Source organism: Lycium barbarum, chromosome 4 (assembly GCF_019175385.1).
Source record: "Lycium barbarum isolate Lr01 chromosome 4, ASM1917538v2, whole genome shotgun sequence".
Taxonomy (NCBI): Eukaryota; Viridiplantae; Streptophyta; class Magnoliopsida; order Solanales; family Solanaceae; genus Lycium; species Lycium barbarum.
The window spans coordinates 130596298-130623842 of NC_083340.1; the positions used below are offsets into that span (position 1 = coordinate 130596298).

The following is a 27545-nucleotide window of genomic DNA, read 5'->3' on the forward strand; positions in this document are numbered from 1 at the left end:
CGGGGGTCCAGGAAAAGAAGAAGAAGAAGAAGAAGAAAAATGTGATTCTCCCTTTATCTTTCCGTTTTCTGCTTGTTTGTTTCTTTCTTTCCTCCCATCAATTTCATCTAATCGTCCTCTCAATTTTCTGTAAAATTCCTGAAATTATCTTCTCTCACTTGTCAATTCTTCTTACCTCTATATAAGTTTAAAAAGGCTTCAACCTTGGCCACTCATGTAACATTAATTGTCGCAAAAGTTACGTTCTACTATGGAAGCAAGAAAATAGATGAAAAACACTGAAATAAGACAAGAGTAAAAAAGATTAAGAATAACCGTGTAAGATATTTTTTCTTACAAACATAGAAATGTAACTTTACGGTATAAATGAATTTTCTTGTTGTTGATAAGAAAAAAAAACTATAACTTAAATTATTTGATTCTACCAAAAAAAACTAATAAAATCTATCAAGACTAAAACTAATAATATAAGTACATCAAGATGTTAAACTTTACTAAAAGTTCCACAAATTTAACGAAAAAAGGTTTCACTAAATATGCACAAATACAAACATTTTGTAAGCACAACTTTGAGAGAGAAAAGCGACAGATTTAATATATAATTACCAGTGAATTTTGGTTCTTTGTAGGTGCCACACCCTCTCCATCCCTTCTCCATAAGCTTAATTTGCTCCAAAACAGTCCCTGCAATATTATCCTGAAATCAGATATACAAATAAGCTTAAACCATTTTTCACAAAAAATGAAAAAATCAATATCGATTTTGACATAAAAATGTTACCGGTAAATTTTCTCTCTTTTTATATTTATAAAAAGACAACAACATTTCATGCTATGTTGTGTATGCTCTCAAAAACATAATAACAAATCTAAAATACAAAATCTATCAATAATTAAGAAAGTAGAAAAGAAAAAATAAATCGCATATTAAGAATGCTGAAATTTTTGAAAGAAATTACGAAAGACATAGAAGGAAGAAAGGAGATTATAGGAAAAGAATTACTTGTTGCAAGATGAATATATGCTAGACTACTCATTATCATTTACTACATGTCATTATTACCTTCACTAATTATCTATTTCGTGGGTAACTGCTGCCCATACTATGACTCTTCATTTTTTCCCCCATTTATTTACTATAATTCTTTATTATTTTTGTCTTTACATGGACTTTAAATATAGGCAATGAGGAGAATGATAGAAAAAATGTCAAAAATGGGAAAAAAAAAGATAAATACTAATGGAGGCCATAGAAAGGTGCCGCATCACATTTTCTATGCCTAACTTTATATTATATATAGATTTTTTATTGAACTTTTTTTTAATTATCCACATAGAAGTACTTTTATTAGATTTTCTTTTAGAAATTTAATTAGATTTTGATTTAGTGTAGGGGCAAAATGATAAACTAACTTTGCAGATAAGAGTTTTCCACTTTTAGTACAATATGATTAAAGCTCGAATCCTAATAAAGATAACACTAGGTGACATCTTTCTATGTGGCTCAACTTTAGTAGCAGAGTTACCCGATGATAGGTGGGAGATAGTAGGTACCTATTAGCCCGAGGGTTCATAATTTACCTGTTAATTAGTTAACTAAATCAGTACAGTCACTAATTATGCTTAAAAATTTAGACTCTCTTCAAGTGAAAAGTACAATGGTAACTGTCTTACTAAATCCATGCGTCTCAATGCATGTCCAGCCTATGGAGCCACCGGACGGTGTCCAGATGGCGTGTCTAGCTAACCACGAGAACCCTTAGCTGAGGCGATCACCCTCTGTCATAGGAATTCCAGCTTATCCCTCCTATGCGAGCACTCTGGCAGGACCCGTGAAGAAAGCGGCAACCTCAAATCACCATCCTCACGAATCAGTCATAGCTCGAATAACAGTCCATAATGGAATGCCTGTAATTGTATTTAATGCTAAGGACTATTACGGAATCACGGTGGCCACATGTATTCAAGGGTGTCAATTGACACCCCTTCATTGGTAAATTTCATTGTGTAGGTAGTCTTTCATATATATATATATATATATATATACTATATTTTGACTCCTCGTGTCTTCTTCATGGGTTTACTCGGTTACTCCTTTAAATTTCGACACGTCTTGATGAAAATCCTGTCTCCAGCATTGGCGGCGGAGGGGAGGCTCACAATTGTGGACAAATTTCTTATGTGTCCTCAAATTAAAAAGATTCCCAGTCCAGCAGTGTTTTGGTTAATTTCAGCATCATATATCCAAGTTCTAGCTATCTTTTGGTTGACTTCCAAATGCATACAGAAAGAGGCAAGTTGCTGATTGTTAGTTTCACCATCAACAAGTTGCCGCCTTAGGTACGGGCACTTCAACCTTCATATTTAACACTGTACTTCATTAAACGTTGATCTAGTCTTCAGAAATCTGACCTTTAAGTCAATTTTCCTGTATACATAGTGGGAAAGTATCATCATACATGAGTTGCAAAACTGACACATAAAAGTTATGCTATTAATTGGGTGGGTCCTTTTGTTAAGAAGTTAGATCAGCTAGAGATAAAACGCAAAAGAGAGAATGATAACACATTGCATCAACTCAAAGTAGAAGAACACGTCATAATTTACAGGTAACTAGTTTCTGAATACGTGCGTTGCACGTGTGTCCAAGAGAGAGTATTTGAATTATTTTCCTTCAAATGTGGTAACTGTATGCCATTTTTGATCTTACGCGTTCCTTTTATAACTTTAAACCTTGTATTTTGTTTTTCAATTTTCACATTTCCCTTTTGCTTTAACAAATTTCATTTGAGATTTTTTTTTTTTTTTTCAACTATGATCCACATTGTTGTATAGCTAATCTGTAAAGGGAATGTACATTATTAAAATTAATTATACGATAAGTAAGAAGCGCAACCAAAAAAACGTAAAGATCATGCACAAGATGAAAAAAGAGTTTTGTGCTCTAAACAAAGAAAACTCAAACACGACAATTTGACTGAAATATATACTCAAAAAACAATTCAGAAAAAGATTTTGTTCTTTTCAAATTTCTTTTTCAATGGCATAAACTTTAGGGGAAATTTCAATAATGCACAATCCAGCATAAGAAATTACATTTACGTAGTCATATTTTTAAATTACATTCGCATAGCTACTTTTTCACGGTATACAACAATATACAGAAATATACAACTTTATACACCTATTGTAGACAATGTATCAACCTTGTATAAAAGTGCATAAAAACGTATAAGAGGTGTTTATACATACGTTTATGCTGGTATACAATATTATGCAAACCTATACAAGAGGTGTTTATACATAAGAGGTGTTTATATACACTCCTACATTGTATAAAATTGTATAATAATGGATATCCGGTGGATATCCGGTGTAGATCTGGTGGTAGATGAAGAAGACGAACCTCTCCGGCAGAGATCTGGTGTAGATCCGACGTTAACGTAGCAAGATCGGCGACCTAGGATGAAGGAGACGACCCGCTATAGCAAGATCCGGTGCCGGCGTAGCAAGAGCGGCGACCTAGGATGAAGGAGACCACCTGCTAACGCATGTAAAAAAAAATATACATGGGCTAATCCGGGTAAATATTTTCTGCAATTGTCATACAGTGTTATTAATTTTCCACACGGCGTTATTAATTTAAGCAACTCGACACATCTTGGCCTTTATATGATTTTAGATTCCATGGAGAAACTCTCTAAAATTTATTGCATTACTCCAACTTGATTTTTCTTGATTATAGTGCCTCGTCTGGTTGTATTGACTTAGACCAAAGTATAATTTGATCCACGAAATTCACATTCCGTTAAATGAGGCCTTTCTTTACTCTGTCAAGGCTGTAGCAGTGACCAAAGTATACTTTGATCCACGAAATTCACGTTCCGTTAAATGAGACCTTTCTTTACTTTCTTTACTCTGTCAAGGCTGTAGCAGTGATTCTCAAGTTCTCCTATTACATCACTTATTCAAGGTTCCACAAGACTATTATTATCTGGTTCGTTGTCTTTACCCTTTGAAAAGTCTTGCGGGACACTAGAAAATATGCCTATCAAGGTGCAAGACAGCAGAAGAGACTATGAAAACCATCACTGTCTTTGAAATTTATTAGATGAGAAACTTTGCCACATCTGTCAAAGTTCTGGATTTGAGAAAATTTTGTGCAGTGACAACTCACTTACTTTAAAGAGATTTGACAGGAAACTGTAGCCTTTAATTGGCTGTACAATTTGTAGGTTATGCTGTTTTTAAAGGCCCAAGTACCAAATGGCCATATTCATAAATCAGCTGGGAAGTTTGTTAGAACCAGCTGTACAAGGATTACATGAACAAGAGTTGAACTAGCTATATATATGTGGATAATGATAATTCATTTTGTAACATTCTGTTACTTCCTGAAATGAAAAATGGGAAGCCTCTTTTTCTTTTATTCATTTCTCTACTTTGTCTTTGCTTCTTCTTTTGTGCATCATCTTTGCTCTCCCACTGAAGCCTTTGCTTTGCTTGATCAATTCAAGCAACCTCTTGAAGTATTCGGCAGGTACTCTAGTTTTTGGTGTGATACTTTCCCAAAAACAATATCCTAGAATGAGAGTAGGAATTGCTACAGTTGGGATGGAGTCACTTGCGACATGTTAACGGGATATGTTATCAGCCTGTATCTTAGTTGCAGTCAGCTTGGTGGAAGTATTCATTCCAACAACTGCCTCTTTCAACTTCATCATCTTCAGACACTAAAACTTGCTTCCAGTGACTATTATATATCCTTCTTTAATTCCAAATGAGATAGGCTGCTTGACGAAATCAGATATACGAAAAGAATTTGTCACCTTTGTGTGTGCTATTTAGACATCAAAGCTATGGAAGTGGCTGACCCCCGCTCCCAATAGTCATTGCCACTGAAAGTAGATTTCCAACTGGTTTACATTGGAAATCGAATTGGAAAGGTATGAGATTTCTGTTGGGATTTTACCATGAACAAAAGACTCGGAAATTTTGAGATCCCTCAAATTCGTTAATCGGCCAATGCCATTTGGAATTGAAGAATAATTGAAGTGATTGTAAGCAAGGTTGAGGGTCGGAAGATGGTGAAGTTGAAAGAGGCTGCTGTTGGGATGAATACTTCCACCAAGTTGACTGCAACTAAGATTTAGGCCGATAACGTATCCCATTAACATGTCACAGGTGACTCCATCCCAAGTGCAGCAATCTCTACTCTCATTCTAGGACATTATTTTTGGGAAAGAAGTATCACACCAAAAACTAGAGTACTTGTCGGATACTTCAAAGGGTTGCTTGAACTGAAATAAAATAAAGGATTCACTGGGAGAGCAAAGATTGTGCACAAAGGAAGAAGAAAAGCTTTCACTTAGGAAGGCAAAGCAGAGAATTCAATAAAAGAAAAGGACGCCCCCCCTTTTTTTTTTTCTTTCCCCGTATACAGCAAGTAGCAGAATTGTCTTACAAAATCAATCATCATATTCCATATATATATATAGTTAGTTGAACTCCTGATTTAGATCATCAAAATCTAATTCCACCACCAGAGCGACTTGACTTCGTCAATATTTAATGTTGCAGACGTCATAACGCACGATGTAAACAAATTTTCAGAGCCGTAACTTCCAACAAATTTCTGAGATAGTGATTGGCTGTCTCTTCTATTGTCTTCCACAAGAGTTTTCATATTAAACAAGGGAGATTCCATCAAATTTCCACTCTGATCATTCAATTATCTAATTAGATGATTACAAAAACAAATAAAGAAACGTTTACTTTAAGCTCCCTATCAATTAGATTTCGACAAGTATGCAATGGTGTATTAACAATTTGAGACAAGGAAAGACTAACTTACGCAGAAAAGGGGGTTAAAAATCTTAATGAGGCCAAAGTTATACTTTCATGGAGTTGTTTACAGCAAGTTGATGTCTGCTGTCTTCCAACTCATATTTTTCAAGTTTTTCACAACTTTTCAGTGGGAGAAGCTATTGCTTGACTAAGTCAAGTGAGATAAAAAAAATGTACAATCAAGACATAATTTAACTCCTCCATTTCCTCTTACATCTACTTTCTAGTATGTAAGAAAACCCAGTCTTGCTTTTATCTTAAAAACAATGGTAATTTATGACTATATGTCTTCATCTAGAGAGTTCAAGAACATGATGCAAAGGTTGGGATTTCAGATTTGAGTCACATTTGCGGAATAAGTCAAAAATCATAGTTAATCTCATGCTAGTCGGGTGTTGAATAAGAAATAAAATATATGTATCCAGTAAGGAAAATGCCGTACTTTACCCCATCTAGCACTAATTAATTTGTGAATGATGACTGCCAAGTCTCAACTAAATTTGTACAAATATTGTAGAGTTAATTCTTGGCTATTGCTACATGAATCTTTTAATAATTATGTTGTGCAACTTTGAATAAGAGATGTGACAAAAGGACTTAAGAAACACCGGTATGATCTTAAGAGAGTAAAGAGACGTCTCATTTAACCAAAAGTTGGTTTTCCCCGATCAAAGTATACTTCAGTCAAAGTCAATTATAGGCCTTAGACTACAATTTTATATGAAAAGACAGATCATACATTTTTATATACCACAAAAATCTATTTAAAAAATTGATTTGGTCAAACTTTCAAAAATAGTGAATAGTTAGTCTTTTCTGCTATTTTCCAACTTGTTATGTACATTCTGTAGTTTTCTGCAAGACTTCTCACATTCAATTAGTGAGGTAGCTTCCATCATCTTTCCAGCTAGTTACAGTAGAAAAATGGGTTTAAAAAACTTAATGGGGCCAACACTTTACTTTCAAGGACCAGTTCTTTACAGCTAGTTTGCACTTTGCTATTCTTGGCCCCCATCTGTTGGGAATTAAATAGACCCGCAAAAATAATATTCACGGTATTAGTGATAAACGCGGAACACTAACTTATGGTTAAATCAGCAAGAATAAAATGCAGCAATAATGACACCAAAATTTTATGTGGAAACCCTTCTGAATAAGGAAAAAACCACGGCCAAGAGGAGCAGCTGATATCACTATAGAGGAATTTTACACTGTGTAGTAACGAGTACAAATACTCCTAAGACCACTACACCCTCAAAAGAAATAACACTCTTTTGATTTTCCCACCTCACTACAATATCACTCACACTCTATTTTTCTTCACAGACTATTTTCTTACAGTCTATGGAATACCTCACTTTTGCTCTCACTCAGATGTATTGTCTGAGATTTTGGTGTGTTACAAATGAACCATAAGCTGCCTATTTATAGGAATGAATTTCCTATGGTGAGGTAAGCGCTCACATCACGATTATGATGAGGTAAGCGCTTACATCATGAAAATGTGAACAAAGAAATTGGCTTGCTAGCCAAGTCCACAATTGTTGCCAATGTATAATTTGTCAAAGGAAGAAAAATCTTCCTTTCTTAAAATATGGGATAGGGGACTGGACCCCACAAATCTCCCCCTCCAGTCCCATTCACCTGAAGGAGGGTACACTGGCTTCTAATTTGAGTGCATGCCGACAAGTTCTTTGCACGATTCAAACTTGTCTCTCGGTACCGCCTTGGTCAGCATATCTGCAGGATTTTCATTCGTGTGAATCTTCTTGACTTGGAACAATTCGCTTTCCAATTGCTCATGAATCCAGTGATATCTGACATCGATGTGTTTTGTTCTCGCATGGTACATGAAGTTCTTGCTCAAGTCTATTGCACTCTGACTGTCACAATAGACAACATACTCCATTTGCTGCAATCCGAGTTCTTGAAGGAATCTCTTGAGCCATATCATCTCTTTGCCAGCTTCAGTAGCCGCAATATACTCCGCTTCCGTTGTAGACAGTGCGACACACTTCTGCAACTTCGACTGCCATGATATAGCTCCCCCTGAAAAAGTAAACAAATATCCAGTAGTGGATTTTCTGTTATCAAGGTCACCTGCCATATCAGAATCTGTATAGCCCTTCAAAATTGGATTTGATCCTCCAAAACAGAAGCATTCATCTGATCTTCCTCTTAGATACCTGAGTATCCACTTCACAGCTTCCCAATGCTCTTTCCCTGGATTTTCGAGAAATCTGCTAACAACACCGACTGCATGAGCAATATCTGGTCGAGTGCATACCATTGCATACATTAAACTTCCGACGGCAGAGGAATAAGGAATCTTGGCCATTCTCTGTTTTTCCTCTGTTGTTGTAGGACACATCTTTTTGCTCAATTTCAGATGACCAGGAAGAGGTGTGCTAACCCACTTAGCACTCTTCATATTGAAGCGCTCTAGTACACGTTCTATGTACTTTTTCTGCGACAAATAAAGCTTCTTTTCATCTCTCGAACGAGTAATTCTCATGCCCAAAATCTGCTTAGCATGACCCAAGTCTTTCATTGCAAAAGACTTACTCAACTGTTTCTTCAACTCGTCAATCCTGGAAGCATTTTTGCCTACAATCAACATATCATCCACATATAGCAGAAGGATGATAAAGTCACCATCAGAAAATCTTTGTACAAACACACAGTGATCTGAAGAAGTCTTCTTGTAGCCTTGCTCCCCCATAACAGACTCAAACTTCTTGTACCACTGTCTGGGAGCTTGCTTCAATCCATAGAGACTCTTCTTGAGTTTGCATACAAGATTTTCTTTACCTTTTTCCTTGAAGCCTTCAGGTTGTTCCATATAAATCTCCTCTTCTAAGTCACCGTGAAGAAAAGCAGTCTTCACATCCATCTGCTCAATCTCCAAATCAAGACTAACAGTCAAACCAAGAACTGTCCGAATGGAGGACATTTTCACGACAGGAGAAAATATTTCGTCAAAGTCAATACCTTTCCTTTGACCAAATCCCTTAACAACCAATCTAGCTTTGTATTTGGGCTTCAAGCTGTGTTCTTCGGCTTTAACTTTGAACACCCACTTGTTCTTCAAAGCTCTCATGCCCTTAGGCAAGTTCACCAACTCATAAGTATGGTTCTCACGCAGAGATTTCATCTCATCTTGCATGGCTTCAATCCATTGATCCTTGTGCTCATCTTCCATGGCCTCCTCATAACATTCAGGTTCTCCCCCATCAGTGAGTAATACATACTCATTAGGTGAATAACGGGAAGAAGGAACATGCTGTCTAGTAGACCTTCTAAGTGGAATATCTGACTCATCCACGACTTCATGAGTAGGAGCATCTACTTCATCAATAGCAGCATCGTTATCATCATCAACATGCTGATCTGGAACATGATTCTGGGCATCACCATCGTCATCGAGCCCACCAACTTCATCAGCATTTGTATGAGGAACTTGATCAAGATTAACTAAACCTTCAGAACTTGAAGATTTTATCTTCTCCGCTTTGTTAATATCTTCAATGGTTTGATCCTCCATGAAGATAACATCACAGCTTCTCACAACCTTCTTCTCAATTGGATCATATAGCCTGTAACCAAACTCATCAAGGCCATAACCAATGAAGATGCACTGCCTTGTCTTGGCAGTTAATTTCGACCTTTCATCTTTAGGCACATGTACAAAAGCTTTACAACCAAACACTTTCAAGTGGTAATAGGAAACATCCTTGCCATACCAGACTCTGTTTGGAACATCACTTTGCAAAGCAATCGCAGGGGATAGATTAATAACATGTGCGGCGGTCAACAATGCCTCATCCCAAAAGGAATTCGGCAACTTTGCTTCAGAAAGCAAACATCTGACTCTTTCCATCAAGGTCCTGTTCATCCTCTCTGCTAAACCATTAAGCTGAGGAGTCTTAGGAGGAGTCTTCTGGTGTCTGATACCCTGTTGCTTGCAGTATTCGTCAAACGGTCCACAATATTCACCACCGTTATCAGTACGAATACACTTCAGCTTCTTTCCAGTTTCTCTTTCAACTGAGGCCTGAAACTGCTTAAAGACACCCAACACTTGGTCTTTAGTCTTTAAGACGTAGACCCAAAGTTTCCTTGAGCAATCATCAATAAAGGTAGCAAAATAAAGTGCACCACCCAAAGTCCTTGTCTTCATTGGACCACATAAATCTGAATGCACCAACTCAAGCAACTCTGTCTTTCTTGAAGGAGGATGAGCCTTGAAAGAAACTCTATTTTGTTTTCCAGCCAAGCAGTGCTCACACTTTTCTAATTTAGCACTTTCGAAATTTGACAATAATTTCTTTTTGGCCAGAACATTTAGTCCTTTCTCGCTAATGTGGCTAAGCCTCTTATGCCATAACGTTGAAGAGCTATTGCTCTCAACTGCATTCACCATATCAACACAGGTAGAGGCCGTAGTCCAGTATAGACCACGATGCTTTTCGCCACGAGCCACAATTATGGAACCTTTAGTAAGCTTCCACTTTCCAGCACCATTGGTACTGACATATCCCTCATCATCCAAAACACCAACAGAGATCAAGTGCAAACGAACATCAGGTGCATGCTTTACATTGTTTAAAACTAGTTTAGTTCCAGTACTAGTTTTCAAACAAATCGTTCCAACACCAGCCACCCTAGATATAGTCTCATTACCCATACTCAAAGTTCCAAAGTCACCCGGAGTATAGGATGAGAAAAATTTCTTCCTTGATGTCACATGAGATGCGGCACCACTGTCCACAACCCAGCTTGACTCATCACAAGCAATGTTTATCAGATCCGCATCAAGGACAGTAACAAGATCTTCTGTAGTGACAGCGGCAACACGATTGCCATCTTCTTTCTTTTCCTCCTTATCTCTATTTTCCTTTTTCAAAATCCGGCAGAACTTCTTTGTGTGCCCTTTTTTCCCGCAATGATAGCAATCAATATCTTTAAGTCTGCTTCTGGATTTGCTTCTATGATGTTCTCTATTTTGAGAACCACGATTCTTGCCTCTCCCCCTAGTGTCAGTCACCAAGACATCTGATGAGGAGGAAGCTTGAGATTTTCTTCTCATCTCTTCATTTAAAAGACTGCTCTTGGCAAGATCCACAGAGATCACACCATCCGGAGCAGAATTTGATAATGAAGTTCTAATAATTTCCCAAGAATCTGGTAGGGAACCAAGTAGAAACAAGCTTTGAATTTCTTCATCAAAATTAATGCCTATAGCAGATAACTGGTTCATGATCCCCTGAAAAATATTCAGATGATCTGTCATTGCGGAACCATCGTGGTATTTTAAACTCAGCATTTGCTTTATCAGAAACATCTTGTTGTTACCAGTTTTTTGAGCATACAAACTTTCAAGATGCTGCCATAGGGTCCGAGCATGTGTCTCTCCAGAAATATGGTTCAACACATTATCGTCAACCCACTGTCTAATAAAGCCGCAAACCTGCCGATGCAACAAATTCCACTCTTCATCTGATTTATTATCAGGCTTTTTATTTCCAAAGACAGGTTGATGAAAATTCTTGACATAGAGCAAATCTTCCATTTTGCCCTTCCAAATGGCATAATTTACGCCACTCAAAGTAACCATTCTACTAGTGTTGGCTTCCATTGTTTATCACAAATACAAATACTATTTTATTCGAAGACCAAAGTAATTCTTTTCTGATGTGGAAGTTCAGACTGTGCTGCAACCACAAAGCATACTCAGACAGAACCTTGGCTCTGATACCACTTGTTGGGAATTAAATAGACCCGCAAAAATAATATTCACGGTATTAGTGATAAACGCGGAACACTAACTTATGGTTAAATCAGCAAGAATAAAATGCAGCAATAATGACACCAAGATTTTATGTGGAAACCCTTCTGAATAAGGGAAAAACCACGGCCAAGAGGAGCAGCTGATATCACTATAGAGGAATTTTACACTGTGTAGTAACGAGTACAAATACTCCTAAGACCACTACACCCTCAAAAGAAATAACACTCTTTTGATTTTCTCACCTCACTACAATATCACTCACACTCTATTTTTCTTCACAGACTATTTTCTTACAGTCTATGGAATACCTCACTTTTGCTCTCACTCAGATGTATTGTCTGAGATTTTGGTGTGTTACAAATGAACCATAAGCTGCCTATTTATAGGAATGAATTTCCTATGGTGAGGTAAGCGCTTACATCACGATTATGATGAGGTAAGCGCTTACATCATGAAAATGTGAACAAAGAAATTGGCTTGCTAGCCAAGTCCACAATTGTTGCCAATGTATAATTTGTCAAAGGAAGAAAAATCTTCCTTTCTTAAAATATGGAATAGGGGACTGGACCCCACAAATGGGTTTAAAAAACTTAATGGGGCCAACACTTTACTTTCAAGGACCAGTTCTTTACAGCTAGTTTGCACTGTGCTATTCTTGGCCCCCATCAACTCTGCATTTACACTTTGCTATTCTTGGCTTCCATCATCTTTCCAGCTAGTTACAGTAGAAAAATGGGTTTAAAAAACTTAATGGGGCCAACACTTTACTTTCAAGGACCAGTTCTTTACAGCTAGTTTGCACTTTGCTATTCTTGGCCCCCATCAACTCTGCATTTACACCTGCTTGTAACGAATTTCCAAGATAACGATGGAATTAAATCTCATAGGACTGTATGATATTAATTATACAACAAGAGAAAAAGATCAGAAAAAAGAAAATGGGGCACTTTACAGTAACTAGCGGACGATGACCTCAAAGTCTTTAAGTCAATTTCCACAAAGACTTAAAGAAGGTTCACACATGAATCTTTGTCAGCTTGCAGCTCCGGTAAATTTATCTTGCTTGTTAGAAACAACATGTTTATTTCAGAGGAAATTCACAAAGGCACCTTCCAATCTAGAATAAGTCAAACAGGCCTTTTTGACATCCAAGCACCTATTATTAGATAAAAGAAGTACATTTAATTGCAGGAAATGATCTTCAAAAGTGTGGAGATTGCATAATCTCGGATCAGAAAACCACTTAATTGGAATTACCTATTCTTTTTGTTGAACATATGCCATTGAAGTAAAGGAATATGAATTACTGCCCACCTAGTTATTTCAATTCTTTAGTATGTATTTGAGACACGAGTTCAGGGAAACAAATAAAGAAACATCTCACCAGTAGAAAATAGTAGTAAAATTAGTCCTTTTCTACTTTAGTTTTACCTCTAACGTCACTGCCACAACCTTGTAACCCAAGGTCTTAGATAATGAATTTGTCGTACTGTTCATTATGAATGCATATAAAGTGTGAGTGTTTATGACTTAATTCTGGATCTTGGAAACGATTCTAGCAGCTACGTTAATGAGCCTATTGCCTATTGAAAGCTACAACATTTCTAAAGAGGATCATCCATTTAGAATAAGTACAATATGTGATGTAAATTTATGAAATATTTGAAACTGAGAATTCCAGTTTTTTATGTTTACTTGAAAAACCAGCACTATCAACTGTTTAAGATGAAAACTCCGGCATTTGTGTTACTGCAATCGTGCAATTATACATGTACCTACGCAGAACATGGAGATGTTAACACATCGAAACCTTTCCCTTCACTGTCAGAGCAAGAAAATGATGCTATCTCTGAAAATATCATTGCTCCTTTCCGTCACTCTATAGCTACATTTTTGTGAGGACAATCAACATTTGTTTTTTTGTTTTTTTCTCTATGCAGGCAATTTTGAAGCAGATGCTTTTTCCTGTTTTATTGTAGTAATGAATGTCTGTGTGGATCACTTCTGTCAACAACTAGGTAGCAGCTATGTACGTATCCAATCAAACATATCAAAGTGATTGTGGCAAGAATCTTCTCGTCTAACTTATTGCTCGAATATCAATCGTGCTTAACTTTTTGCTTACTTACATCTAAAAGTTGCTTTCATGTCCAATTAAGTTGGAGAGAAACAAAAACATACAATTAAGTTGCTATTTAACATATAAAAACAATAAACAGACATTAAAAAGGAGAAAAACAGAAACAGAAAAGTTCACTGAAAATTAAAAAGAGAAAAAGAGAAACAGAAAAGTTCAGTCATACAACAAACTAAACACAGACTAAAGCATAATAATCATAGGATAGTTGCAAACAAGGACAAGTTGGCTCTTTCGATCTTCAATTAAGTCCGTCGTCTCCGACTTCTCTTTATTGACCTTCTCATTTTCTTGGGAAAAATGCCTTCAAAAAATTCCACAAACCATTTTGGCTTACCAGCTTTAAATATGAGGCTCCACACTACAGTTCCAACAACGAGTCCACAACTGTAGCCTATGACTACTGATTCCCAGGTAAATCCACTTAAAAAATATGACTCGTCTTCTTCTTCTTCCTCCGATGGTTGAGGAACATGCGATGGATCACTCGTTCCACATTGCTTTGATAAAGGAGGACCGCATAAGTCAAGGTTGCCACTGTATGAGTCACTTGAGAATGTATCAAATTGTGAACCTTGAGGAATCAGTCCAGCAAGAAGATTCTGAGAGAGGTTTAAGACTGCCAGAAATGTTAGCCTCGTCAATTCTTGCGGAATTTTTCCAGCAAGCCGATTCCAAGAGAGATCTAACACTTCAAGAATAGTCAATTGGCCCAGTTCCATTGGAATATTTCCTCTGAGATTGTTATGGGATAAATTGAGTAGCCAAAGTGAGCCAAGATCTTTTATAGCTTCCGGAACCACACCTTCAAAATGGTTGCTTGATAAATCCATGGCTGTAAGAATAGTAGTGATTCTTTCTAGCTGAATATTCTGACCTTTGATCACCAAGCTCACCGAATCCTCATACATTATGTTAAACAAGGATAGATGTGCTTTCATATACTCAATTGTGCCTTTGTGTGCGTCATCCAATTTGATCATTGCTGTGAATTTTTCGAATAGTTTTGCAGGCAATGAGCCATTGAATTCGTTATGAGAAATATCGAAAACACGCAACTTGGGAAAGCAAAACTTAGCATGCCAAGTACTTATAGGTCCACAGAACTTGTTTGACTTTAATATAAGGACCTGTAGCTTTTCGAGAGTTCCTAGCCAGGCTGGAAAGGTGTCATTTACAGCGTTATTCCCCACATCGAGGACTTCTAATCCATGACAATTAAGTAAAGACATAGGAACCAGTCCTTCGAATTGATTATCATTCAAGACAATGGTCGTCAATGAAATGCTTTGAGTACATAACGATGGAAGACTCCCGCTGAAATTATTCCTTCTGAAGTCTAGCACCGTTAGCTTAGCCATGCTACCCAAGCAACTTGGAATCGAGTCACTGAAGTTGTTGCATGATAAATCTAGAAACCTAATGCGGCTCATGTTACAAATGGATGAAGGTAGTGCACCCTGAAGGAAGTTGAATTTGAGATCAAGATAAACTAGACTGTTGAAATGAAGTTGTTCAAGCTGGCCTGTAAGTGAATTATACGAAAGGTTTAGGTACTGCAATGAGTCCCATCTGATGCTGCTAAACCACTTTGGGATTGGACCGTGAATCTTACTATTAGAAAGATCCAAGACCTGAAGTGTCTTCAAATTTCTCAAGCGTGGAAAATCTTTCAGTTCACAAGATGATAAGAGCAAAATTCTTAGGTCAGGAAAAGTGACTTTGCTACCATTGATGCTCGTCCTCAATGATAGCGGATTGTATGAAAGATTAATTTTTGCAAGTCTTTGCAGAGTCGCAAGGGCTTCTATTCCCGCATTGTCACTGATGTTATTTGTTGAAAGGTCAAGTTCGGCTAGGCTTATGAGATTTGCAAGCGATCGAGGAACAGGACCACTGAGTTGATTATGACTTAAATCCAAAACCTCTAATGTTGGGTTTTGTTTAAGCTCGTCACTACTCCGTTAAATCGATTATGAATGAGCTGCAGCTCATGTAAGGAAGGGATGCTAAATACCCAAGATGGTATTATGCCACTCAGTGAGTTGTGAGACAAATGCAGGTCAGTTAGCTTTTGAATCATGCTCATGTTGCAAGGCAGTGGACCAGATAGGGAATTTTCACTTAAGTCTAAGCTTTGAAGACGTCTCAAGCTTAGAATTGAAGAAGGAAACGGACCAATGAAGCTGTTTTTAGTAAGTGACAACTTAATTAGCTCTTGAAGGTTAGAGAAAACATCTGGAATTTCACCTCCAAGGGAGTTAGATGAAAAATCTAGATGTGTGAGCTGCTTCAAATTAGAGATTGTTCGAGGAATATGGCCGGCGAAATGATTTGCCGAAAAAATCAACTCCCTAATTTGTGTAAGATTGCCAATGGAATCAGGAATGCGACCAGAGAAGTCACATCCTGCGAGGTTTAAGTAATTCAAGGATATCAAGGTGCCAATTGAATCAGGCAGCTCACCAAAGATGCCTGTGTTTGCGATATCCAACTCTAACAGAGTGTTACTCAAGTGGATATTTGGTAAAACTCCTTTGAGAAGATTATTCCCACTCAATTTTAGTTGTTCCAAGTTTGGTAGAAGAAAAAAGCTCTCTGTGAGGTCACCTCGCAAATTAGTAAATACAAGATCCACATACCTTAAAGAAGACGACATATTCATAGGTAGTGGAGATGAGATATTGACAAAAGAGAGAGAAACTACCTCCAAATTTGTGAAGTTTTGGAGCAGTGTCTCAAATGTTTTCTGGTCAAGTGTGAATTCGCCAGAAATATCAAGTGAAACCAAATTGGAAAGGTATGAAATTTGTATTGGGAGTTTACCATGAAATGTAGAGTGAGAAAGGTTGAGATGCCTAAAATTCCTCAAGCGGCCAATCTCATTTGGGATTGAAGAATAATTGAAGTAATTGTTATCAAGGTTTAACATTGTCACGACCCAACCCCGTAGGCCGCGACTAGTGTCCGTGCTGGACACCCAAACGTACCCAATAACCCAAACCAACATATTATCAAAATATATTAATATAAAGGTTAGTTGGCGCTACTAAATATCACAGATGAACAGATTTTGCACGTAGAGGCCGATAAGGCCATCACCGATCATAACAACCCAAAACATATACAGAACCCACACAAGTCTGTCTACAGACCTCTACAGAACATAACAGAATCATAAGATGGGACAGGGCCCCGTCGTACCCCTGAATAGCGTACATATATACAATAGCAGAAGATTGTACCAAAATATAGGCTCCGGATAAAGGAGCGCTCCAAAATAGCAGAATAAGATCCTAAGCGGACGGATCAGCAAACCTGTCGTCGGTACCTGCGCGGCATGAAAACGCAGCCCCCGAAGAAAGGGGGTCAGTACGAAATATGTACTGAATATGCAAAGCCTGAATTACAGAAACAAAATCATAACTGGTACAGAACGTACAAAAAGTAAATAGAAAACCCAAAGTATCAGATACATATTTTCAAAACATGCAGAGTGTGTACAGAAACATATGTCACATGAAATCCGGCCCCTGCCAAGGGACTCGGCAGACAGAACGTGGCCACCCTCCCGACGCTGGTGCCACAACACAGAAGAATCAGAACAGGGGCATAACCCTGTAACATAATATGTCATATCAGATGGCCATAGCAAATCATATCAGAACAAGCGTACATGGCACAGCATACTCCACAAACCCATGTACGCGTATACCTGCCCCCTCACATCGAGGCACGGCGAACAATGCAAAGGATCACGCTTGACAACATATCCTGGCCCGGGCTCAGTGGGGGAAACATTGAGGCATCCACGAACGGAGTAGTGAGAAACTAAATGCACTAAAAATACCATATATATATTTCCAGAGACTCAATGAGGCATATCGAATGTCAAATCAAATCAATGAAATCGGACGGAAACATAGTAAGTAAATTTAGATGTCATAACGGGTTACGGAGGCATAATCTATCCGAGATCGTTTTCAAGATTCAAAACAATTTATAAGACTTAATGAAATATTTAAAATAGTTTTTATTTAGTAGATAAAGGAGTAGTTAGAGTATCTCTAACGAAAACGCTCGAAGACAAGTCATAGACACATAAAGGGTAAAATTGGAAATAGTGGGCCCACCTCGGGACCAATGAAGCGGTGGGCTCAAATTACGTATTTTTAAGCTTATGGGGTCACCTACAAAGGTTCTAGGACATTCCATAACTTCGTAAGCAATTTGGGAAAAAATTTCGTAATTTTTCATCAAAGCATACTTAAGGAATTCAATTCTATTGAATGAAAAAGCGACGATTTCAAACGCGGATTCCGATGGACAGAATATTCCCCGAGGCGTAAATCCAAGCCTAGTACATCTAGGACATGCCAAGAGAAGAATCGGGATAGCTTTACATACCTTATATGCTCTTTACGCCTTTCCAAATTCAATTCCCGTTTCGCCCAAAATCTGCAATTGGTCACATTTACCAATTCTCAATTTCCAATCTTTAAGTATTCAATCTTTATTCATAATTGCCTACAGAAATTTGGGCAGCATCTCCCCTATACATATAGCATCCCCGAGAATTTAACTCGGCCAAAACAATCAACAACAACCCAACAACAACATCAACAACAACAACAATCACTATAAACACAATATAACTTAACTAGCTATCTTTCCAACATAATGTCATAACCTTCATTTCAACTTCAATTTCCAAACTAATCTCAATGGTTTCACATTCATCATTAATCTAGATCATCACAATATAATTTGGAAATATTTCATATCATTTCTACGAAATATTCACAAGATATACAAAATATACAAACTTTCCACCAAAACATAATTCACCCAAAACTTCAAATCTTCAACCTACATATTCATAACATATTTCCATCTTCCAATTTCATCAACCATAATTATAATTCACATCTTAACAACTTCATTTCCATAATATCACAAAATCATTCTAAAGTGACATAATCTTCTACATTCCAACTTCAACCAAAATTCATTCAACTTTCATTCCCAATATAATTTTCACCATAACCACAACTAGAATACAACATAAAATTCAACTCATATATGTATACAACATATATACACTCATGGCTACATATATATATACATACCCACTTTGCAAACTTCCTTATTTCCATAATTTCTACTCATTTCCACATACCACAACATAAACAAACCTTCATAACATAAGAAAAAGAAATTGATTCTTACCTTTTTCTACAACTCCTTCACTTGAACAAGTTGTCAACTTGAAGAAATAAGTGCTCCTTCTTCCAAAACAATTACACCAAGTTGTAAAGGACCCTTAAATTAGTAGGAATACCACAAGAAAATAATTTTTGGAGGAAGATTTGGAGGGGTGAATTTTCTATGGCCAAACCCGAAATGGCCCTTTTTTTTGCTCTTGTTTTGTTTGTTCTTTCTCCTTCTAAGTTTCTTGAATCATCTAAGGGATAATGATCCCTTTATAATTAATTTGCCACATGGAAATTAATTAATTTGGTGGGCTTGGACCAGGTATGGCCGGCCACCCTCTCACCTTGGGCCTAAATTTTTCTTTTCATTTTTTTGGGCCAACTCGGTTGGTCCCGAGTTGGGCCTAGCCCACTGACCTTTCGACCTTAAAACGTCCATATCTCCTTGTACCGACGTCACCTGGGAACCCACGACCTATGGTTGGAAAGATAATTCAATTATCTACAACTTCTAATTCTTGGTATTTTTCCAAATTCCAAACATATAATACCGTTTTTGCCCCCCAAAGTCAGGTCACCCGAAAACGTTTTCTTAAAAATATTCGTTTGGAGGACTTCCACTTTGATTTGGCCCAAGGGTCCTTCTTGAGTTGTGTTTAACTTCACATATGTGATTCATATAATTTGTCACATGTCCCAAAAAAAAAAATCTTGACGTGTGGGCCCCACCTCAGCTTACAAATAATTCGACGTTCAAAAATACGGGATGTAACAAACATCTGAAGATGATGGAGTTGGAAAAGGCTACTGTTGGGATGAATTGTTCCACCAAGCCCACCATAACTAAGGTCCAGGCCAATAACATAGCCCGTTAACATGTCAAAAGTGACTCCATCCCAAGTGCAGCAATCTGTACTCTCGTCCCAAGACATTGTTTTTGGAATGGCGTAGTTGTGTATTTCAAAGGATTGCTTGAACTGAAGCAAATAAAACGCTTCACTGGGAGAGCAAAGATGATGCACAAGGGAAGTAGAAAAGCTTTGGCTTAGCAACACAAAACAGAGAAACGAATAAAAGAAAAAGAGATGTCCTGTCCCCTAAAAAAACATTTTGAACCAAAATACCCAAGAAAAAAAAAGTTACCAAAGTACCCATAGCGCAGTAAGATACTGCGCAATAGCACTAACGGAGACGGAGCCGTTAAGTGCTATAGCGCAGTATTTTACTGCGTTATAGAAAAAAATTATTTTTTTTGGTACTTCTATAACGCAGTAAAATACTGCGTTATAGAAGAATCAAATTTTTTTTTTCTTTCTATAATGCAGTAAAATACAGCCTTATAGAAGTACCAATTTATTTTTTTGTATAACGCAGTAAAATACTGCGTTATATAAACAGTACAAAAAAAAAATTGGCCAACTTTATTTTTTGCAACACTTAGTGTTATTTTCCATACTTTGACAAATAATTAGTAATGTGTCAAGATTCCGAAACGTCAATATTTTATATAGAACCTGATATTTTTTTCTGCGTACAATAATGTAGGCCCAATACATTAAGGATACGTAGATGTTCAGATCGTCATTTTAGGGGTTGAAAAGGTGCCCGAAGTAAGTTTTGTTTGAAAAAACTTAGTGTTTTTTCCATACTATGACCAATGATTAGTCGTGCGTCAAGACTCCGAAACGTCAATATTTTATATAGAACCTGATATTTTTTTTCTGCGTACAATAATGTAGGCCCAATACATCAAGGATACGTAGACGTTCGGATCGTCATTTTAGGGGTTGAAAAGGTGTCCGAAGTAAGTTTTGTTTGAAAAAACTTAGTGTTTTTTCCATACTTTGATCAATGATTAGTCGTGTGTCAAGACTCTGAAACGTCAATATTTTATATAGAACCTGATATTTTTTTCTGCGTACAATAATGTAGGCCCAATACATCAAGGATACGTAGAAGTTCGGATCGTCATTTTAGGGGTTGAAAAGGTGCCCGAAGTAAGTTTTGTTTGAAAAAACTTGTGTTTTTTCCATACTTTGACCAATGATTAGTCGTGTGTCTAGACAACGAAACGTCAATATTTTATATAGAACCTGATTTTTTTTTTCTGCGTACAATAATGTAGGCCCAATACATCAAGGATACGTAGAAGTTCAGATCGTCATTTTAGGGGTTGAAAAGGTGCCCGAAATAAGTTTTGTTTGAAAAACTTAGTGTTTTTTCCCTACTTTGACCAATGATTAGTCGTGTGTCAAGACTCCGAAACGTCAATATTTTATATAGAACCAGATATTTTTTTCTGCGTACAATAATGTAGGCCGAATACATCAAGGATACGTAGACGTTCGGATCGTCATTTTAGGGGTTGAAAAGGTGCCTGAAGTAAGTTTTGTTTGAAAAAACTTAGTGTTTTTTCCATACTTTGACCAATGATTAGTCGTGTGTCAAGACTCCGAAACGTCAATATTTTATATAGAACCTGATATTTTTTTCTGCGTACAATAATGTAGGCCCAATACATCAAGGATAGGTAGACGTTCGGATCGTCATTATAGGGGTTGAAAAGGTGCCCGAAGTAAGTTTTGTTTGAAAAAACTTAGTGTTTTTTCCATACTTTGACCAATGATTAGTCGTGTGTCAAGACTCCGAAACGTCAATATTTTATATAGAACCTAATATTTGTTTCTGCGTACAATAATGTAGGTCCAATATATCAAGGATACGTAGAAGTTCGGATCGTCATTTTAGGGGTTGAAAAGGTGCCCGAAGTAAGTTTTGTTTGAAAAAACTTAGTGTTTTTTCCATACTTTGACCAATGATTAGTCGTGTGTCAAGACTCCGAAACGTCAATATTTTATATAGAACCTAATATTTGTTTCTGCGTACAATAATGTAGGTCCAATATATCAAGGATACGTAGAAGTTCGGATCGTCATTTTAGGGGTTGAAAAGGTGCCCGAAGTAAGTTTTGTTTGAAAAAACTTTTTTCCATACTTTGACCAATGATTCGTCGTGTGTCAAGACTCCGAAACGTCAATATTTTATATAGAACCTGATATTTTTTTCTGCGTACAATAATGTAGGCCCAATACATCAAGGATACGTAGACGTTCGGATCGTCATTTTAGGGGTTGAAAAGATGCCCGAAGTAAGTTTTGTTTGAAAAAACTTAGTGTTTTTTCCGAAATTGTTTTTTCAGAAAAAACTTAGTGTTTTTTCCCTACTTTGAACAATGATTAGTCGTGTGTCAAGACTCCGAAACGTCAATATTTTATATAGAACCTGATATTTTTTTTCTGCGTACAATAATGTAGGCCCAATACATCAAGGATACGTAGACGTTCGGATCGTCATTTTAGGGGTTGAAAAGGTGCCCGAAGTAAGTTTTGTTTGAAAAAACTTAGTGTTTTTTCCTTACTTTGACCAATGATTAGTCGTGTGTCAAGACTCCGAAACATCAATATTTTATATAGAACCTGATATTTTATTCTGCGTACAATAATGTAGACCGAATACATCAAGGATACGTAGACATTCGGATCGTCATTTTAGGGGTTGAAAAGGTGCCCGAAGTAAGTTTTGTTTGAAAAAACTTAGTGTTTTTTCCATACTTTGACCAATGATTAGTCATGTGTCAAGACTCCGAAACGTCAATATTTTATATAGAACCTGATATTTTTTTCTGCGTACACTAATGTAGGCCCAATACATCAAGGATACGTAGACGTTCGGATCGTCATTTTAGGGGTTGAAAAGGTGCCCGAAGTAAGTTTTGTTTGAAAAACCTTAGTGTTTTTTCCATACTTTGACCAATGATTAGTCGTGTGTCAAGACTCCGAAACGTCAATATTTTATATAGAACCTGATATTTTTTTCTGCGTACAATAATGTAGGACCAATACATCAAGGATAGGTAAACGTTCGGATCGTCATTATAGGGGTTGAAAAGGTGCCCGAAGTAAGTTTTGTTTGAAAAAACTTAGTGTTTTTTCCATACTTTGACCAATGATTAGTCGTGTGTCAAGACTCCGAAATGTCAATATTTTATATAAACCTAATATTTGTTTCTGCGTACAATAATGTAGGTCCAATATATCAAAGATACGTAGAAGTTCGGATCGTCATTTTAGGGGTTGAAAAGGTGCCCGAAGTAAATTTTGTTTGAAAAAACTTAGTGTTTTTTCCATACTTTGACCAATGATTAGTCGTGTGTCAAGACTCCGAAACGTCAATATTTTATATAGAACCTGATATTTTTTTCTGCGTACAATAATGTAGGCCCAATACATCAAGGATACGTAGACGTTCGGATCGTCATTTTAGGGGTTGAAAAGATGCCCGAAGTAAGTTTTGTTTGTAAAAACTTGTGTTTTTTCCATACTTTGACCAATGATTAGTCGTGTGTCTAGACAACGAAACGTCAATATTTTATATAGAACCTGATTTTTTTTTTCTGCGTACAATAATGTAGGCCCAATACATCAAGGATACGTAGAAGTTCAGATCGTCATTTTAGGGGTTGAAAAGGTGCCCGAAATAAGTTTTGTTTGAAAAACTTAGTGTTTTTTCCCTACTTTGACCAATGATTAGTCGTGTGTCAAGACTCCGAAACGTCAATATTTTATATAGAACCAGATATTTTTTTCTGCGTACAATAATGTAGGCCCAATACATCAAGGATACGTAGACGTTCGGATCGTCATTTTAGGGGTTGAAAAGGTGCCCGAAGTAAGTTTTGTTTGAAAAAACTTAGTATTTTTTCCTTACTTTGACCAATGATTAGTCGTGTGTCAAGACTCCGAAACATCAATATTTTATATAGAACCTGATATTTTATTCTGCGTACAATAATGTAGACCGAATACATCAAGGATACGTAGACATTCGGATCGTCATTTTAGGGGTTGAAAAGGTGCCCGAAGTAAGTTTTGTTTGAAAAAACTTAGTGTTTTTTCCATACTTTGACCAATGATTAGTCATGTGTCAAGACTCCGAAACGTCAATATTTTATATAGAACCTAATATTTGTTTCTGCGTACAATAATGTAGGTCCAATATATCAAGGATACGTAGAAGTTCGGATCGTCATTTTAGGGGTTGAAAAGGTGCCCGAAGTAAGTTTTGTTTGAAAAAACTTAGTGTTTTTTCCATACTTTGACCAATGATTAGTCGTGTGTCAAGACTCCGAAACGTCAATATTTTATATAGAACCTAATATTTGTTTCTGCGTACAATAATGTAGGTCCAATATATCAAGGATACGTAGAAGTTCGGATCGTCATTTTAGGGGTTGAAAAGGTGCCCGAAGTAAGTTTTGTTTGAAAAAACTTTTTTCCATACTTTGACCAATGATTCGTCGTGTGTCAAGACTCCGAAACGTCAATATTTTATATAGAACCTGATATTTTTTTCTGCGTACAATAATGTAGGCCCAATACATCAAGGATACGTAGACGTTCGGATCGTCATTTTAGGGGTTGAAAAGATGCCCGAAGTAAGTTTTGTTTGAAAAAACTTAGTGTTTTTTCCGAAAAAACTTAGTGTTTTTTCAGAAAAAACTTAGTGTTTTTTCCCTACTTTGAACAATGATTAGTCGTGTGTCAAGACTCCGAAACGTCAATATTTTATATAGAACCTGATATTTTTTTTCTGCGTACAATAATGTAGGCCCAATACATCAAGGATACGTAGACGTTCGGATCGTCATTTTAGGGGTTGAAAAGGTGCCCGAAGTAAGTTTTGTTTGAAAAAACTTAGTGTTTTTTCCTTACTTTGACCAATGATTAGTCGTGTGTCAAGACTCCGAAACATCAATATTTTATATAGAACCTGATATTTTATTCTGCGTACAATAATGTAGACCGAATACATCAAGGATACGTAGACATTCGGATCGTCATTTTAGGGGTTGAAAAGGTGCCCGAAGTAAGTTTTGTTTGAAAAAACTTAGTGTTTTTTCCATACTTTGACCAATGATTAGTCATGTGTCAAGACTCCGAAACGTCAATATTTTATATAGAACCTGATATTTTTTTCTGCGTACACTAATGTAGGCCCAATACATCAAGGATACGTAGACGTTCGGATCGTCATTTTAGGGGTTGAAAAGGTGCCCGAAGTAAGTTTTGTTTGAAAAACCTTAGTGTTTTTTCCATACTTTGACCAATGATTAGTCGTGTGTCAAGACTCCGAAACGTCAATATTTTATATAGAACCTGATATTTTTTTCTGCGTACAATAATGTAGGCCCAATACATCAAGGATACGTAGACGTTCGGATCGTCATTATAGGGGTTGAAAAGGTGCCCGAAGTAAGTTTTGTTTGAAAAAACTTAGTGTTTTTTCCATACTTTGACCAATGATTAGTCGTGTGTCAAGACTCCGAAACGTCAATATTTTATATAGAACCTGATATTTTTTTCTGCGTACAATAATGTAGGCCCAATACATCAAGGATACGTAGAAGTTCGGATCGTCATTTTAGGGGTTGAAAAGGTACCCGAAGTAAGTTTTGTTTGAAAAAACTTAGTGTTTTTTCCATACTTTGACCAATGATTAGTCGTGTGTCAAGACTCCGAAACGTCAATATTTTATATAGAACCTGATATTTTTTTCTGCGTACAATAATGTAGGCCCAATACATCAAGGATACGTAGACGTTCGGATCGTCATTTTAGGGGTTGAAAAGGTGCCCGAAGTAAGTTTTGTTTGAAAAAACTTAGTGTTTTTTCCTTACTTTGACCAATGATTAGTCGTGTGTCAAGACTCCGAAACAGTCAATATTTTATATAGAACCTGATAATTTATTCTGCGTACAATAATGTAGGCCGAATACATCAAGGATACGTAGACAGTTCGGATCGTCATTTTAGGGGTTGAAAAGGTGGCCGAAGTAAGTTTTGTTTGAAAAAACTTAGTGTTTTTTCCATACTTTGACCAATGATTAGTCGTGTGTCAAGACTCCGAAACGTCAATATTTTATATAGAACCTGATATTTTTTTTCTGCGTACAATAATGTAGGCCCAATACATCAAGGATACGTAGACGTTCGGATCGTCATTTTAGGGGTTGAAAAGGTGCCCGAAGTAAGTTTTGTTTGAAAAAACTTAGTGTTTTTTCCATACTTTGACCAATGATTAGTCGTGTGTCAAGACTCCGAAACGTCAATATTTTATATAGAACCTGATATTTTTTTCTGCGTACAATAATGTAGGCCCAATACATCAAGGATACGTAGACGTTCGGATCGTCATTTTAGGGGTTGAAAAGGTGCCCGAAGTAAGTTTTGTTTGAAAAAACTTAGTGTTTTTTCCATACTTTGACCAATGATTAGTCGTGTGTCAAGACTCCGAAACGTCAATATTTTATATAGAACCTGATATTTTTTCTGCGTACAATAATGTAGGCCCAATACATCAAGGATACGTAGACAGTTCGGATCGTCATTTTAGGGGTTGAAAAGGTGCCCGAAGTAAGTTTTGTTTGAAAAAACTTAGTGTTTTTTCCATACTTTGACCAATGATTAGTCGTGTGTCAAGACTCCGAAACGTCAATATTTTATATAGAACCTAATATTTGTTTCTGCGTACAATAATGTAGGTCCAATATATCAAGGATACGTAGAAGTTCGGATCGTCATTTTAGGGGTTGAAAAGGTGCCCGAAGTAAGTTTTGTTTGAAAAAACTTAGTGTTTTTTCCATACTTTGACCAATGATTATTCGTGTGTCAAGACTCCGAAACAGTCAATATTTTATATAGAACCTGATATTTTATTCTGCGTACAATAATGTAGGACCGAATACATCAAGGATACGTAGACAGTTCGGATCGTCATTTTAGGGGTTGAAAAGGTGCCCGAAGTAAGTTTTGTTTGAAAAAACTTAGTGTTTTTTCCATACTTTGACCAATGATTAGTCGTGTGTCAAGACTCCGAAACGTCAATATTTTATATAGAACCTGATATTTTTTTCTGCGTACAATAATGTAGGCCCAATACATCAAGGATACGTAGACGTTCGGATCGTCATTTTAGGGGTTGAAAAGGTGCCCGAAGTAAGTTTTGTTTGAAAAAACTTAGTGTTTTTTCCATACTTTGACCAATGATTAGTCGTGTGTCAAGACTCCGAAACGTCAATATTTTATATAGAACCTGATATTTTTTTCTGCGTACAATAATGTAGGCCCAATACATCAAGGATACGTAGACGTTCGGATCGTCATTTTAGGGGTTGAAAAGGTGCCCGAAGTAAGTTTTGTTTGAAAAAACTTAGTGTTTTTTCCATACTTTGACCAATGATTAGTCGTGTGTCAAGACTCCGAAACGTCAATATTTTATATAGAACCTGATATTTTTTTCTGCGTACAATAATGTAGGCCCAATACATCAAGGATACGTAGACGTTCGGATCGTCATTTTAGGGGTTGAAAAGGTGCCCGAAGTAAGTTTTGTTTGAAAAAACTTAGTGTTTTTTCCATACTTTGACCAATGATTAGTCGTGTGTCAAGACTCCGAAACGTCAATATTTTATATAGAACCTGATATTTTTTTCTGCGTA

At 36.8% G+C, this 27545-nt stretch overlaps 1 protein-coding gene and 2 long non-coding RNA genes across 3 annotated transcripts; 1 reads left to right on the forward strand and 2 right to left on the reverse strand.

The window, feature by feature from the left end:
• Positions 1 to 1255: 1255 nt before the first annotated feature.
• LOC132636482 (uncharacterized) lies at positions 1256 to 6060 on the forward strand. The gene is made up of 3 exons (XR_009581287.1): positions 1256 to 1993; positions 2136 to 2340; positions 3380 to 6060. It is a non-coding gene; the product is annotated as an uncharacterized LOC132636482 (long non-coding RNA).
• A 7769-nt stretch (positions 6061 to 13829) lies between these two features.
• Positions 13830 to 16707, reverse strand: LOC132637787 (receptor-like protein 7). The gene is made up of 3 exons (XM_060354824.1): positions 15830 to 16707; positions 14113 to 15731; positions 13830 to 13894 (listed from the first exon to the last, which is right to left on the reverse strand). Exons 1-3 carry the CDS (start codon positions 16705 to 16707, stop codon positions 13830 to 13832), a joined length of 2562 nt encoding a protein of 853 aa, XP_060210807.1.
• A 79-nt stretch (positions 16708 to 16786) lies between these two features.
• On the reverse strand, positions 16787 to 19761 carry LOC132636483 (uncharacterized). The gene is made up of 2 exons (XR_009581288.1): positions 18183 to 19761; positions 16787 to 17106 (listed from the first exon to the last, which is right to left on the reverse strand). It is a non-coding gene; the product is annotated as an uncharacterized LOC132636483 (long non-coding RNA).
• Between the last annotated feature and the right edge of the window lie 7784 nt (positions 19762 to 27545).